General features: G+C 39.1%; 1 protein-coding gene across 1 annotated transcript in view; it reads right to left on the reverse strand.

The window, feature by feature from the left end:
* The window catches only part of IQGAP1 (IQ motif containing GTPase activating protein 1), a 101,919-nt gene that overhangs the window by 63,261 nt on the left and 20,974 nt on the right, over nt 1-17,684 (reverse strand). The window contains exons 3-5 of the mRNA XM_064267169.1: nt 10,102-10,258; nt 6,467-6,544; nt 278-354 (exon numbers count right to left, since the gene is read on the reverse strand). Of these exons, the coding sequence (XP_064123239.1) occupies nt 278-354; nt 6,467-6,544; nt 10,102-10,258 (312 nt within the window). The remainder of the gene's footprint in view (nt 1-277; nt 355-6,466; nt 6,545-10,101; nt 10,259-17,684) is intronic.

Here is a 17,684-nt window from a genome sequence, read left to right on the forward strand (position 1 = left end):
ACTCCAAGTAACACTAGATCAATAATGAAAGATTACATTATATTTTTATAAACAAAATTATCTGTTATTACCGGAATAAATAAATTTCTCCTCCCTCCTTCCTAGAAAGACACAGCTATTTCTCATCATTTTGTTAATATAACAATATCTTATCCTATTTGAAAATTCTGAAGCTAGGAGAAAAACTTTTTCATTCTTATACTCATGAATAAAAAGCCATACACTCAATTTAAATGCTATTTCTAAGCTGCTTATTTTACCAAGAAAATCTGGTTACCTGAGTGCATGGATACAGTAGATACATCTTGGCATGTTCTTTCGATCATAAATATCTGTAGTTTCTGGATAAAAAATCTAGAGAGAAATAAGGGATGCAGAATAAGTTATCTATCCTTGGGGTTCATTTGATCATTCACCAATCATCAATAACACAAAAAAAGCTTTGGAGAATTAAAAAATATTATTGGCATTCACCAAATAACTTCATTAGGTGAACAGACATTTTATGATAAGTACTTGAAGGAATAAAATGTTACAGACTGAAAAGCAGTACTCGGAAAAGCACTATTTGGTCAACCCACTGGCTTTCATTAGGTGTGTGAAGGTGATTTAGTTACTTCAGACCCAGACACAGACAAATGAAAACCAAGCCAACAGTCCAGTTTAAATCACTGGCAAGTGTATAAGACCTTGAAGAACTACAATTTTCCTAGCTACTATCTATCACGTTTAGGTTGAGTAGTAACTCAACAACAAACATTTACTAAGTACTTTATGCAAATCACTTGATCTATACACTTAAAAAAGTATAAAGTATTAAAATGTATTCTACTGCTTAGAGGAAACAGGAAGATACATGGATGAAGTAGCTAGAACAGAGCAAGTATGAGGCAAGTGGGAGACAGGTACTTTTCCTTGGTAGCACTCCCATAATTAATTACTTGCATTATTATGGGTGACTACTCCATTAGACTATAAGCCACATGAAGGCAGAGACCAGGTCTATCTTGTTCATTGCTGTATCCTCAATGCCAAGACCAGAGCATGGAAGGAGCTCTATAATTGATGAATGAGATAGGATAGGAACAGAGTAGATTTAGATTGCAAATAGCCTTGAATTTCAAAACCTAGTCTCACAGTAACATGGCACCATACAACTCAATCCGTAATTTAGGGAAATAAGGGGTAATAGTGGACTACAGAAGTGGAACACTGAATTGCCAGGTGATTAGAAGAATCGGGATGAACAATAAAGGCCATGAGAAGAGTCTTGCCTTGCTCTGTATCTAACTCTACTAAAGCACTTATCCCACTGTGTTTAATTGTTTATATGCTTGTTTTTCCTACAATATCTATTGCTCTCTACTAGGAAGAATTGTCTTGCCCCTCCCCCACCCCCGGAATGGAATGCATCAGAATCATCTTTTTCTGATACTTTTTCAAACTCTGTATGCCCATCACCAGAGATTAAAATGTCTTCTGCTAAAAGATAAAAATCCTGGTTACAGCAAGCCACCCTTCTCCAAAAAGAGTATCAGATTTTAAGGTCTACTGGGTTTAAAGAAGAAGAAAAAAAAAAAGCTGGGAACCTAGGCTGTGAAATCCTAAATAAAAGAAATGAGAAAGCCATGATAAAGAGCAAGAAAAAAGGTCTCCCAAACCAGAGAAATAGCAAGAATAAATAAAGCTGGAATAATCATGATGCATTTGTAACATACTAGGGAGACAAGCCTTATAAAAGTATAGAATATATTTTAGGAAAGTAATTAAAAAAAAAGGTAGGAAACAGGACCCATACCTCACACCATGCACAAAAACTAACTCCAAGTGGATCAAAGACCTAAACATAAAGACTAAAACGATAAAGATCATGGAAGAAAAAATAGGGACAACCCTAGGAGCCCTAATACAAGGCATAAACAGAATACAAAACATTACCAAAAATGATGAAGAGAAACCCGATAACTGGGAGCTCCTAAAAATCAAACACCTATGCTCATCTAAAGACTTCACCAAAAGAGTAAAAAGACCACCTACAGACTGGGAAAGAATTTTCAGCTATGACATCTCAGGCCAGCGCCTGATCTCTAAAATCTACATGATTCTGTCAAAACTCAACCACAAAAAGACAAACAACCCAATCAAGAAGTGGGCAAAGGATATGAACACACATTTCACTAAAGAAGATATTCAGGCAACCAACAGATACATGAGAAAATGCTCTCGATCATTAGCCATTAGAGAAATGCAAATTAAAACTACTACGATGAGACTCCATCTCACACCAACAAGGCTGGCATTAATCCAAAAAACACAAAATAATAAATGTTGGAGAGGCTGCGGAGAGATTGGAACTCTTATACACTGCTGGTGGGAATGTAAAATGGTACAACCACTTTTGGAAATCTATCTGGCGTTATCTTAAACAGTTAGAAATAGAACTACCATACAACCCAGAAATCCCACTCCTCGGAATATACCCTAGAGATACAAGAGCCTTCACACAAACAGATATATGCACACCCATGTTTACTGCAGCTCTGTTTACAATAGCAAAAAGCTGGAAGCAACCAAGGTGTCCATCAACGGATGAATGGGTAAATAAATTGTAGTATATTCACACAATGGAATACTATGCATCGATAAAGAACAGTGACGAATTTGTGAAACATTTCATAACATGGAGGAACCTGGAAGGCATTATGCTGAGCGAAATGAGTCAGAGGCAAAAGGACAAATATTGTATAAGACCACTATTATAAGATCTTGAGAAATAGTAAAAACTGAGAAGAACACATACTTTTGTGGTTACGAAGGGGGGAGGGAGGGAGGGAGGGAGAGAGGGAGGGAGGGAGGGAGGGAGGGAGGGAGGGAGGGAGGGAGGGAGGGAGGGAGGGAGGGAGGGAGGGAGGGAGGGAGGGAGGGAGGGAGGGAGAGGGTTTTTTATTGATTAATCAGTAGATAAGAACTGCTTTGGGTGAAGGGAAAGACAACACTCAATACATGGAAGGTCAGCTCAATTGGACTGGACCGAAAGCAAAGAAGTTTCCGGGATAAAATGAATGCTTCAAAGGTCAGCGGAGCAGGGGCGGGGGTCTGGGGAACATGGTTTGAGGGGACTTCTAAGTCAATGGGCAAAATAATTCTATTATGAAAATATTCTGCATCCCACTTTGAAATGTGGCGCCTGGGGTCTTAAAGGCTGACAAGCGGCCATCTAAGATGCATCAATTGGTCTCAACCCACCTGGAGCAAAGGAAAATGAAGAACACCAAGGTCACACGACAACTAAGAGCCCAAGAGACAGAAAGGGCCACATGAACCAGAGACCTACATCATCCTGAGACCAGAAGAACTAGTTGGTGCCCGGCCACAACCGATGACTGCCCTGACAGGGAGCACAACAGACAACTCCTGAGGGAGCAGGAGATCAGTGGGATGCAGACCCCAAATTCTCATAAAAAGACTAGACTTAATGGTCTGACTGAGACTAGAGGAATCCCGGCGGCCATGCTCCCCAGACCTTCTGTTGGCACAGGACGGGAACCATCCCTGAAGACAACTCATCAGACATCAAAGGGACTGGTCAGCGGGTGGGAGAGAGATGCTGATGAAGAGTGAGCTAATTATATCAGGTGGTCACTTGAGAGTGTGTTGGCAACTCTTGTCTGGAGGGGGGATGGGAGGATAGAGAGAGAGGGAAGCCGGCAAAATTGTCACGAAAGGAGAGACTGAAAGGGCTGACTCAATAGGGGGAGAGCAAGTGGGAGTATGGAGTAAGATGTATGTAAACTTATATGTGACAGACTGACTGGATTTGTAAATGTTCACTTGAAGCTTAATAAAAGTTAATAAAATAAAATAAAAAACAAGGTAGGGTAAGTAAGATAGAATCAGATCATGCCAACTGTGACAGTCAAACAAGTTTGAGCTTGATATGCAGGCCACAGAGAAGTATCCTAGCTTTAGAGCCAAGCATAAAAACAGCATTAGGAATATCTGACTGAGGCAGGACACAGGGTATATTGGATAATGAAGAAATTGGAACTGGGAAGGCAGGCTGGACGGCTGTTTCAGCAGTGGAAGGATAAGAGAGACATTTCAAATAAATGGAGAAGGCTTGGGAATGACTCCACTTAGCAGTCCAAGGTAACTCCAAGTTTTGAGACCAGATGACTGGGGAAATGGCAACATGGTACCATTTATTACAGAAGAGGGCAAGTTCACTTAGGGGAAAAGGTAGGTCTAGTTTTATATATGAAAAATTGTAGATGATAACAAGCTATCCAAAAAGAAATGTCCAGCAGCCAAATGAAGGTACTGTGTTTATCTTATAACAGAACATCTTCAGAATAGCTGAATGAGAATGGGGAGAAGCAGTTAAAACGAGGGATTACATTTTAGGAAATGCCCACCACACAGGGTAGCTATGAGTTGGAACCCACTCCACGGCCCCTAACAATAACAGGGTATGAAAAGCAGAACAGTTGAAGAAAACAAAGAACTAGTTGAACAGGTTAAAATCAATTAAAAAAAAGAAAATATGTCAAGGAAGAGGTGGCCCAAGAGAACCAATTATTATAGGCAAAAAAAGATAAGAACCAAAAAAATTATTGCATTAAGTTTCTACAATTAGCCTATATGTACCATATAAAGAGATTAGGGAGACAACGCAATAAACAGCACATAAGTATTGTCAATTACATATCTTATATCATAGGGCAACAATCTTAGGCTAAGTGTCTTTAGTCCACATAACTCAGAAGTTTTCTAGACCTAAATCATGTAGGGTGGCCATTTCGAGGTTGATATCCACATTGTCCCTCCCTGAAAGTTGTCGAGGAATTTTATGTATGCTGCAATTGTGGTTCAGCTCAATGAACTACTGTTAGTAAACAAAAAAAGGTAATAAAATTAAATCATTTAAAAAAGCATTTTGTAGTAATAACACTACTAGCAATGACAAAGATTAGCAAAGCTCTTAGTATTCAAAAGAGGTTAAACTGTCATTGCCCACTGGGCATACTGTATAAAAAAAACAGGTACAGGAAATCGCAGGTACACAGAAAGGCCAAGTAGCTGTAAGAACTTGATGTACTGCATTTCAGGACGTTTGTAGGGCCTGATTCTCAAACAAACCAGGACAAAGAAGAGAACTTCAGCACTTTGCTCTGAAAAAAAGAGGACATGAGCCAGTCTTCTGCCAAGACTTGGCTTTGGATTCAACTCAGTTCAACATATATTTATGAAAGAATGAGTTCAGCACTATGCTCAACACCAAATAAATTCATTTCCAAGTAGTTTTAGCCTCTTTCTGATAATCCACACTTTTTTTTTTTATATAGATCTTTCTTTGGTTATAAAAATTTAGTATAAATTTATACAGGAAAGTATAAAGAAAATAAAAATCACCTCTTAATCCCATCGCACAGAAATGAAAACTTTATCTCCTTACAGATTTTCCCAAGAACACTCATTTTATTTTTAGTGATCTCACCTTAGTCAGATCACAAACTCTTATAATCTTAATCTGCTTTTTTCATTTAATACCTCACAACTGCCTTTGTCAATATACATTGTCATCATCCTTTTTAATGGCTGCTTTTGTGTTTATAATACAATTACTGGCCCTACTGAAGAATAAACTAGCTGGCTATCAATTTTCTCCATCATAAGCAATGCTGAAAAATCTTTACCTATGTATCTTTTTATGTTTGTCTTAATATTTCTTTTGGACAAATTCCTAAAAGTAGAATTCCTAGGTCAAAGGAAATGACTTTAAAAAAAAAAAAAAAGATGTCCATGTCTCTAAGAGTGACAATAAAGTACGGCCTTTATAGAGTCCAGGCAGGGATGGGCAGCTAGAGAGCAATTTCACTAAAAGCAGCTAAATTCCTGAGCAAAACTCTCAGAGATGCACATCCCCATATTAAAACTATAGCCATCACCAAAACCATACATAGGAAGCAAGTGTCATTACATTGCTCCTATAATCTGAAATATGAAATGAATGATCCTCGGTACTCCCTATAGGTTTGCTATTCTGAAGCTGGGAGAGGGTATTTCTGAAAGAGTTCCTTACATTTTCTAAAGCCAAACTTCAATGTAACAACTTTGTGAATAAATAAAAAACACCAAATTATATTCTTTAAAAGTGTGAATTTTGTGGCATGTGAATTGTATCTAAAAGAGAAAAAAAACTTCAATGTAAGTCTATCATTTGATGTAGTAAAAGTAAATGATATCACAGAGAAATTATCTAGGGTGAGGTGAAGCAGGGATAAGGACTATAAAAGAAAAAGAACAAAATGATTTCTTAAATCATGCAGAAGAAAGAGATCATTTAGTATTTAAGAAAAAAAAAATCACCAAAGATTCCAACTGAAAATAATTTTACAAGTAGAATGGGGTTATTTTGCCAAAACAGCAAGAATTAAGCCAGAACTATGAATATCGCATAAATTACCTTCGGCAATCCAATCTCACCCATGGCATTCAGCCACTGAATCACGTTATCAGTGTGTCTAAAGTGGAGGCCAGTTGCCTAAAACAAACAAAAGGACATTAGGCATTTTTGGCTACAGTACAGCAAATAACTAAATAAAAACTCTCTCTAAAAGTTCCCTAGACCTTAAATTTAAGGTCGCTCTATATGATTTTATGTTCACCTTCCAATCCCAAGAAGCCAAACTCACATCTCAGCTCCTTAGGAACCATCTGGTGAAATCTTCCTGTGTGTGATATGCTTGAGAGAGCATGGTCTTTGGAATTAAATTGACTTGGACACAGCTCCTGGCTCAGCCATTCACTGGTAACACTGGGAAAGTCACTTCACTCTTCTGAGTTTCCTCACCTGTAACACCTGTTGTGTTAAGTGCCGTCAAGTAGGTTCCAACTCAAAGCAACCCTTTGTACAACAGAACAAAACACTGCCCAGTCCTTGCAATCATTGCTATGCTTGAGCCCATTTGTTGCAGCCACTGCATCACTCCATCTCACTGAGGGCCTTCCTCTTTTTCACTGATCCTTTACCAAGCATGATGTCCTTCTCCAGGGACTAGTCCCTCCTGATAACATGTCCAAAGTATATGAGACAAAGTCTCCCCATCCTCGCTTCTAACAAGACAAATTTGTTCATTCTTTTGACAGTCCATCGCGTAGTCAATATTCTTCACTAACAACACAATTCAAATGCATCAATTCTTCTTCGGTTTTCCTTATTCATTGTTCAGCTTTCACATGCATATGAGGCAACTGAAAATACCATGGTTTGGGGCATCTCTGAAGAAGCCCTGATGGTGCAGTGGTTAAAGTGCTCAGCTGCCAACCTAAAGGTCAGCAGTTCAAACCCACCAGCTGCTCCTTGGGAGAAAGATGTGGCAGTCTGCTTCCATAAAGATTTACAGCCTTGGAAACCCTATGGAGCAGTTCTCTATGTCTAATAGAGTCACTATGAGTCGAAATCAAATTGACAGCAGTAGTTTTTGGTTCTGGGTCAGGCATACTTTAGTCCTCGAGGTGACATCTTTGCCTTTTAACAGTTTAAAGAGGTCTTTTGCAGCACATCTGCCCAATGCATTACATCATTTAATTTCTTGACTGCTGCCTCCATGGGGGTTGATTGTGGATCCATGTAAAATGAAACCCTTGACAACGTCAACCTTTTCTCCATTTATCACGACGTTGCTTATCGGTCCAGTTGTGAGGTTTTTGTTTTCTTTATGTTGAGGTATAATCCATACTGAAGGCTATAGTCTTTGATCTTCATCAGTAAATGATTAAGTCCTCTTCACTTTCAGCAATCAAGGTTGCATCATCTGCGTATCACAGGTTGTTAATGAGTCTTCCTCTAATCCTAATGCCCCGTTCTTCCTCATATAGTCCAGCTTCTCAAGTTACTTGCTCAGCATACAGATTGCATAAGCACAAAGGATACAACCCTGACACACCTTTTCTGATTTTAAACCACGCAGTATCCCTTTGTTCTGTTTGAATGACTCCCTATTTGTCCTGGTACAGGTTCCTCAAGAGCATAATTGAATAGTAACACCTACTTCGTACATTTGTTGTGAGGATTAAATAAACTAATATACATAAAGTTCTCAGTGTAGTACCTGGCAGGTAGAAGATGCTCACGACGATAGATATTATTAAATACATGCCTCAGGGCTCTCATACATCACACACTGAGTCAGAATCAACTTGAAGACAAAAGGGGTTTTTTAAACTTCTATGTCTACTATTTTTGAGCAAGATTTATTCTCAAGAGGGTTAGAATTTCTTTTTTCTTTGTTGTTCACAGCAAAGTCTCTATTCTAGATTGTCACACATTTTGTAAACTCTCCACAGAAAAACTCAAAAGTTGTCTTCAGAATAATCTCTAAGAGCTGAAGAAAAATGTAGAACAAAATTCTAACTCACACAAAAAAAAAAAAGACAAGACTTACTGGTCTGACAGAGACTGGAGAAACCCTGAGGGTATGGCCCCCAGACATCATTTTAACTCAGTACTGGTCACTCCTGAGATTCACCCTTCAGTCTAAGATTAGACAGACCCATAAAACAAAATGAGACTAAACAGGCACACCAGCCCAGGGGCAAGGACAAGAAGGCAGAAGAGGACAGGAAAGCTGGTGATGGGAAACTCGAGGTCGAGAAGGGGAGAGTATTGGCATGTTATGGAGTTGGCAACCAATGTCACAAAACAACATGTGTATTAATTGTTTAATAAGAAACTAATTTGCTCTGTAAACCTTCATCTAAAGCACAATAAAAAATATACATAAATTAAAAAAAAAAAAAAAAAGGAATAGCTCTTAGTCATCTAGTGCTGCTGTTAACAGAAAAGCCACAAGCAGATGGCTTTAACAAAGAAAAATTTGTTCTCTCGCAGTCCAGTAGGCTAGAAGTCCAAATACAGGGTGTCAGCTCCAGAAGACTTTCTGTCAGCCCTGGAGGAAGGTCCTTGACATCAATCTTGCCCTGATCCAGGAGCTTCCCAGGGCAGGAACCCAGCATCCAAAGGATGTGCTCTTCTCCTAGCTCTCATTTCTTGGTGGCATGAGGTCCCCATGTCTCTCTGGCTTAAAACCAACCTGATTTTGTAGATTGAGTCCTGCCTCATAACATAACTCCCACTAATTCCATTACGGAGATAAGATTTACAACATACAGGAAAATCACATTAGATAACAAAATGGTGAACAATCATACAATCATGGACTAGCCAAGTTAACACACATTTTTGGAGAGCACAATTCAATCCATACCAACCTCTTATTTAAAACTCGACATATAAGTCTTTGCTTCTTAATTATAAAATTATTCTATTTAGAATGTTAATTTTGGCTTAGGATCTTCCATGTTCTTCCCCGAATTTAAACAGAAAGCGTAAAAATTTCTTTTGACCCTGACTTCAGCCTTAACTCATTCCGAGCTTTGGCCCGATTCTTACAGGTGACCACTCTTCCATTTGCTCTTGGTTACAGAGTCCTCTATTATCTTTTATACTCATCTTTTTTCAAATCAGAGTTCATTGAAAAAAAAAGCTCTCTAGGGGGGCTCTGTAGACAACAGAATTTAGTCATTGTCAACATCCCAATCAGTTAAGTGGCCTTCTTTTCAAGGGCCTTGGGCCACAAGAATCAAACTCTTTCACTTATCTCAATTTTCTGAAATTGGATAGCTTTCCCCATTTTACCTTGAATTCTAATCTCACAGAGTGGTCTTTTCTCCAAAAGTTTCTACTGCCTCCAATTTGCCAACAAATCTCGGTTCTTGGTTAAAATTAGATATAAAGTAGTAATTCCTCTGGTTACCTCCTCTGCCTTCGAAGAAATTCATCAAAAACCATAAAAATTTCTAGATACATTGTCATAAGAATTCTACCAGAAATACAGACAGCTGAAGTTCTTTTCCTGCTATATCTTGTCTTTACACTATTTTCTCCACTCTATCTTTTTTATCAGGCATTATAAAGGCTATTGTTTGGTTAGAATAAACACACCTCACAAGTGTTTCTCAATAGCTGTTATACAGAATAAAGTATGCCAACCTCTCTCAAGTTTACAGAAATCTCAGCATAAGAAAGAAAGGGCTCACCTTGTATCTGGTCTGCTCTCGGTCGTAGATTTTTTTCAGGGACACCACTTTGGGAGAAAAGAAGTTTCCTAGTTTGGCAAGGTAGACCCCATTCCTAAGCCCCTCCTCCAGTTCTGTGGTGGGAGGCAGGTCTTCCCCTAGGCACGCTTCCATCCACCTGCACAAAAGGAGATCAGACTTGAGAAAAGACGGGGGAAATCTGAACTCTTTCTTAGAGATTTTAAGCTTAACTGCCATATTCCTTGGGGAAGTTTAAGTTGAACATAAGCAACATTCTTTCAGGATCCAACTGTACACGTGTCCTTGCTCTGGCCCAGTCAGCTCTCAGACTGGGAAGGTTACTAAGCATGTATTATTCTACATTCTTCTCTACCCCACTTTCCTCTGTGCAGCCACAGGGCCAGCTGGCTCCACAGATCCTGGCTGTCCCAGGAATCTCAGAATCTTCTCCTCAGTCCTTAAGCTGCTCCTTAAGAACTCAAAGAAAACCCTTTTGTAACTGAACCCACCATTTCGACTGCTCAGAAGTTTCAATCTTTTGTGAAGTTATCTTCCACTTTCAGACTTGAGAACACACACTAAATTTCTAGGCTCAGGTTTTAAGATTGTTTGGGGCAAAAAAAAAAAAAGACTGTCTTGGGTTACTAAAACAAAGTCAATTATCCCAGGCAAAATAGTGAAGTCAATGCCGATGGAAGCAGTAAATGAGTTAAGTGTTTTGGGTTTTCTTTTTTTTTAGAAGTGGGAAAGGCGGTTGTAAAGGGGTAAGAAAGTAAAAACTGTATTTCTTCCCTCAAGTACTGCTCATGAGATTTCAGAGATGTCTAAGATAAAACAAAGAAAAGTTTAGTTGCATATCTTTTCCACCAACAGAAATGTAGATTACTAAAAATCATTTAAGCCAATGGTTTTTAACCATTTTTTGAGACATAAAAACGTCCGAAAATCTGAGGAAAGCTATAGGCCCTTCCCTAGAAAAATGTACATATTCTTAAATTTTACATATAATTTCAGAGATTTCATTCTTTCCTGATTTAAACTCAGGTTATGAATCCCTGAATTAAAATTATCCTGTTCAAATTTTAAAGGCTGATGTAATTCCCACATTCTTTACCTTAACGGAAAAAAAATTCCCAAAACACTAAATGTTGCCTAAACACTATGTTTCCCCAAAGTGATCAATCTTTGAAAGGCCAAACGAAAAAACTTTAAAGATGCAACAGACTAAAGTAAAAACTGGGTCTACTGGCCAAACAGATCCACGTAAGAATGAAACATTTATAATGCTTACTGATACAAAGGAGGCACCAGAGTAGCACCTCCCACAATCCCTTATCGTTGCCTTCCCTTGTCCAATTATTATAAAACATTCCTGATTAATTACTAGACTTAGAAGCTTCTATACCTGTTGCCATCGAATCAATTCCTACTCACAGCTACCTATAAGACAGAGTAGAACCGCCTGTTTTTTCAAGTTCTATAGATTGGTCACTCAATCTCATCTTCAAATCTATTCCATGTTTAAAGCAGTTAGCACACTCTCTGACACATAATAGGTACTTAAATAAATGCTGGATGGATGTATGGAAGGGCCAGATAACTTCCTGGTTGTTTCCTATACGCAGTAATAACAAGCTTTTCCTCTGGCTTTTCTTTCAGGCAGTAGAACTTACATGTCAGAGAAGGAAAAAAGAGAGAGAAACAAATAGTTTTCCAGAAGAGTTGCTATAGTAACCGAATTAGACACTAATTTATGACAGACACAAAATTCAAACTGTAAGCTCTGCAAGAGCCCAAAGACCAGAAGGGCATCGTGGAAAAGAAAGGTGGTGGTTCTTATGGAATATAAGCTGTAGTCCAGGAACACAGCTCATATCATCATCCCTCCACTACTTTACTGATAAAAAGGGATATGGATAAACTCTTTCAGGCAAACAACTCCTGGCAACCCAAAGTCTCAGGAGACAGTCTGACTTGGGTTCTCATTAACAGGGACAAACCTAGAGCAACTCTAGCCTAAGTCAAAAACAGCCCTCCAGCGATGGCAGTGGTTTGGGGTAGCAGGTAACAGTATGAAGAAAAAAAATTTCTTCTCAAAACAAAGTGAACACAAAGGGGAACACTACATAGGTAAAGAACACAGTGGATGCTTCTGCCTTGAATCAGAGCCAGTAACAAGGTGTTTGGGCCCTCCTCTTTTCTGAGATTACAATATCAAAATCAAAGGAGTGACCAGAGTGGCACCTCCCACAATCCCTTATTTTTGCCTTCCCTTGTCCAATTATTATAAAACATTCCTGATTAATGACTAGACTTAGAAGTTTCTATACCTGTTGCCATTGAGTCGATTCCAACTCATAGTGACCCCCTATAGGACAGAGCAGAACTACCCCATAGGGTTTCCAAGGAGCGGCTGGTGGATTCCAACAGCCAACTGTTTGGTTTGCAGCCCAGCTCTTAATCAGTGCGCCACCAGGGCTCCAAGTTTCTACAGTGGGGTAAAATCCTTTGCACATCACACAAGTGTCAGCCCAGAAGAAATGCCAACTGTGATATGGTGAAGGCAAAACACAGAACTGTGTTTCTAAACAACTGCCCAAAACCCAAAGCTGCCCTTCCATTCTAAGCTCTGTTACACAATAGAGTATCACCTGGTTCGTTGGTAAGAACAAATAAATTAAATAAAGACTTTGAAACTTTAGGCGAGTTAAGGAGGGTGGTATGTTACTATAATTTTTAATGTTAGAAGTTTAGACTTTAATTCCAAGAAGACGTAACAAACCCTCCTTTCTGCCCTCTTCTTCTACAGTCCATCTGAGATTCCCTCCCACCACTAAATCACAGAATCACAAATGCAAAAGTCAAGAACCCAATGATCTTTTAGGAAAATTCCCTTTGTTTTTGTTTGTTTGTTTTTTAATATAACACATATCCATTAAAGCAAATTTAAACTAAAACTAAAGAGAAAGAAAAGTTATTTAACCCTCCCCCCACTATTATCTCATAGTTTAAATTAATTAACAAGTTCATTCCTTTTCTTTTCATCCTGTTTCTATGCATGGTTGGTCTTATACCGACTTTCCATAATTATTACGTATATATACACACACACAGTTTTGCATCTTGTAACTACCTTTTTCCCAACATTTTATGAATATTTTCCATGTGATTATATTGTTTCAGAAAACTTCAAGTTACATAAAAATCCTATCAAATGATTAATCAGTCATCTGTGTTTGACATTTGTGTCATTTCTGTTTTCAACCATTAAACAATACTGCAAGAAACATCTTTGTATACAATGTTCATCTGTGTTTAAATTTATTTTCTAAGGAGAGGTCCTTAGAAGTACAATTTCAAAATTAAAAGTCCTAAGCATTTTAGGGTTTTGTTTTTTTTTTTAACTGCCCAGTAGCTTCCTTAAAGGCTGTACCTATTTGCACAATCCCCTCATTTTGCAAATGAAAAATGAGGCTTAGTCAAGGTCACCTGCTAGCTAGCAGCAAAGGGTGACTAATAGGACCCTGAATCCTAGTTTAGGATCTTCTCTCCCACTGCTCCCCACCTTGCCCTCTCACCACTATACCACTGTGGTTGCTTCTTACCACCCCACCCCAGTCTATCAGGACTGAACTCCTCAAGGCTATCTAAACAAGGCAAAACTTCATATATTCATTGCAGGGAGAAGGCTACTATCTTTCCATGTTGTGTCCATTTAATAGGGTTTTAAGTACTTCACGTTAACTGTAGGTCCACCACTGATTCTCAGCTCACACACAAAGCTTTCTTATAAAACTTAATCTTTAATTTAGCTTTAAAAATACCTTTTACAATAAATCTATGCCCAAAAGAAAAATTACTGGCCAACACAATTTTTACCAATTCTTTTCATGTTTAACAACGTTATAGCAATATTCACAGAATGTCAAGGTTGGAAGGTTCATTAAAGATCTAGTTCACTCCAACTCCTCCACTCCCCTTCCACCTCATACTCACTCGCTACTTAAATGCCTGAATGCTCCCAAAACATCTAAGTCACATCATGACACAGGCTGAGCTTGAACACTGCCACCTACAAGGAATCAAACATTCGAGGTAACCCGTCTTAGTCATCTAGTGCTGCTGTAACAGAAATACCACAAGTGAACGGCTTTAGCAAACAGAAGTTTATTCTCTCACAGACTAGTAGACTAGAAGTCAGGGCATCAACTCCAGGGAAAGGTTTTCTCTGTCAGTTCTGAAGGAAGGTCCCTGTCATCAATCTTCCCCTGGACTAGGAACTTCTCCGCACAAGAACCCCAGGTCCAAAAGACACATTCTGCTTCCGTTACTGCTTTCTTGGTAGTATGTGGTCCCCCTGTCCCTCTGCTCCCTTCTATCTTTTATATCTCAAAAGAAATTGGCTCCTGTAGATTGAGTCCTGCCTCATTAACACAACTGCTGCCCATTCCACCTCATTAACTTCATAGAGGTAGGATTTACAACACACAGGAAAATCACATCAGATGACAAAATGGTGGACAATCACACAATACTGGGAATCATGGCCTCGCCAAATTGATACACATGAATTTTGGGGGGACACAATTCAATCCATGACATAACCCATTTCATTTCTGGATTCTACTGGCCAGAAAGTTTTTACTGGGCCGGCATCAGTTCCCCATTAGCACTCTGAGGAGACTTGTGGAGCAAGAGAACAGCATTGTTTAAAGTATTAATTATGCGGGAAAAAAAAACGTATAATGTGAACAGCACTGGCTATGGACCTGAATTTATATCCTGTCTCTGGCACTTATTGTGACAGCAAATCACTTAACCAGTTTTTCATTTGTTAAAAGGGGGTAATAATACCTTGAGAATAAGACTGTAGGTGAAGTACCTAGCACTGTGCTTGGCTGGCTGGTTATTCAAAAAATATTTGTGCCTTTCTGCCTCTCACCTCATCTGATAAGTCACACGCTGATACTTCTATAGGTAAAATGATTCCAGTTCCTTCAAGTACTCTTCATAAAATGAAAGAACAGAAGCTACCTCACAGGATGGTTGCGAGGATTAAAAGAGGTAATACACGTGATGTTCGAAGAAGAGTGCCTGGCACAGAGGAAGCACTCAAATGTGAACTAGTATTACTGGTAGCTCAGACGTGATTCCCAGCCCCTCACATTTTGGCTGTTCATGTCTGGTCATTCTCCAACCGAACACTATGTTCCAGGTATGGTCTGACTAACCTGAAATAGAACAGGACTAGCACTTTTTTCCTTCTGAACACTCCGTAACCACAAAGCCCTTATTACATATTTTATAAGACATATTACACTTTCCAATCAACAGAAACCCTTAATATTTTCCAAATATGCAGCTGCTAGACCATATCTCTAGGAGCCCTGCTGGTGCAGTGGTTAAAGCACTTGGCTGCTAACCAAAAGGATAGCAGTTCAAATCCACCAGCTGCTCCGTGGGAGAAAGATGTGGCAGTCAGCTTCCGTAAAGATTTACAGCCTTAGGAACCTTATGGGACAGTTCTACTCTGTCCTACAGATGAGTCGGAATCCACTTGACAGCAGTAGGTTTGGGTTTGGTTTAGGCCATATCTCTACAATCCCACATTAAAACCATTATTTGCATGCATTCCTATTACATTTCTGAATGTTAGATTCAGCCTACTGTTCCTAAAGTCCACATCTTTTGGGATCCTAATTCTGTTTACCCAAAATATTAACATCTCTTCCAGCTTCACATCATCTACATATACTAACGGGTTTTGAAGAATGAAAAGCAGTTTACCAAATGACTAAGGCAGGGGTCTCCCAGAAGAAACGTCATGTAAAAAGGCAGGGAGGCATGAGAAAACAGGCGTGTTAGGGAGTAGCTCAGTGATGCCACTGCTGGAAGGTAAAGTACAAGGGGAACATTGGGAGGTGAAGATGGAAAAGTCAGGCTGGATCAAGCAAGGCCTTGTTTGTCACGCTAAGAAATCTTTATCCTAGTTATGAGGAACACTAAGGAGCCCTATTGGAACCTGTAAATCCTTAACCCGGGTTAATCCTTGCCCTCGAGTGGGTTCCAACTCATAGCAACCCTAGAGAACTACCCAGGTACTTCTACTCTGCCCTATAGGGTAACCATGAGTCAGAATCAAATCCACGGCAAGGGATAATCTTTAGGGAAGAAGACTGCCAGGTCTTTCCTCCTGGGGAGCAAATGGTGGATTTGAATCAATGACCTTTTGGTTAGCGGCCAAGCATTTAACCACTGCTCTCCCAGGGCTCCTTGACACAACAGAAGGGTTGGCAGTTTAAACTCACCCAGCCACTCTGTGTGAGAAAGACCTGGAAATCTGCTACTGTAAAAATTACAGCCTAGGAAACCCTATGGGGGCAGTTCTACTCTGTCACATGGGATAACTAAGAGTCAAAAATCCACTCAACAGCATACGACAACAACATGAAGAACACCGAAGGATTTTAAGAGGGGGTGACCTGGTCAGGTCTATGCTTCAGAAAATCACGTGGTAACAATATGGTTTTTTTCTTCATTAGCAAACAAATACAAATGTTTAACTTGCAACATTTTTTTAAAAGTTCTAAGAACATCACATCAAGTGGTGACATCAGCACGCCTTGCATGTGATCAGGACTCCCAGCCCCAACCACAAACCGCATAGTAGCGAAGCTTTGTCTTATATTTCTTACGAGAGCTGAAGAAAGCAGAGAGTGGACTTCTTAGTCCTACCTCTCACAAGAAGGGATGTTAACTTTTAAGTTCCTCCTCCCCAATTAACCCCAGAAAAGCTTGAGCAAACCTAACTCAAAAATAATACCTAACACCAGGTGGGAAATACTAAGCTAAATATTTTACATACATTATCTCTCTAGATGCTTGTAACAAACCCATAAGGTAAGTACTGTAATTGTTTCTATTTTACAGATGAGGAAACCATGGGCCCAAAAAGCAAAGTAACCTGCCCAAGATTACACAGCTAGTAAGTGGATAAGCTAAGTCTTCACCCAAGTTGATGTGATTCTAAAGCCCATACTCTTAATTGCTACATTATGCTGCCTCCTTCAAAAAGAACTACCACCTACTGAACACTCACTCACAAAAGCTGGACTTCGAAACCATCCCACACCACAGTACCTCACTATCAACCCTTATTCTATCAAGCACCAAGAGAGGGGGTGTATTAAGTATTAAACACTAGTAAAGTCAACCCTTTCAAATAGTGTGAAAAAAGAGTGCTTATACAAAAGCCTGTCTGTTATATAATTTTATAATAATTTTTATAATATTATGTAAATAACTCTTACATACCTTTCAGATTTAGTCTACTTTTTAACATAAAGTTTTGTACATATTTCAAATCAATTTTCAAAAACTTACATATTCACCCTAACAGCCACATTCTCATTCCAGAAACATTTCTGACTGACTACTCTCTGTAACACTTTCAACAGCACAATATCTGCTGAATAGCAGTCCCTGCCTTCAAGGAAATAACTCCCTAGAAACAGATGCTTAAACAACTAGCTCCAGTTGGAGATGATATTTGAACTAGGCTTTGTTACATGTACTGTATTTGG

Source organism: Loxodonta africana, chromosome 13, assembly GCF_030014295.1.
Source record: "Loxodonta africana isolate mLoxAfr1 chromosome 13, mLoxAfr1.hap2, whole genome shotgun sequence".
NCBI lineage: Eukaryota > Metazoa > Chordata > Mammalia > Proboscidea > Elephantidae > Loxodonta > Loxodonta africana.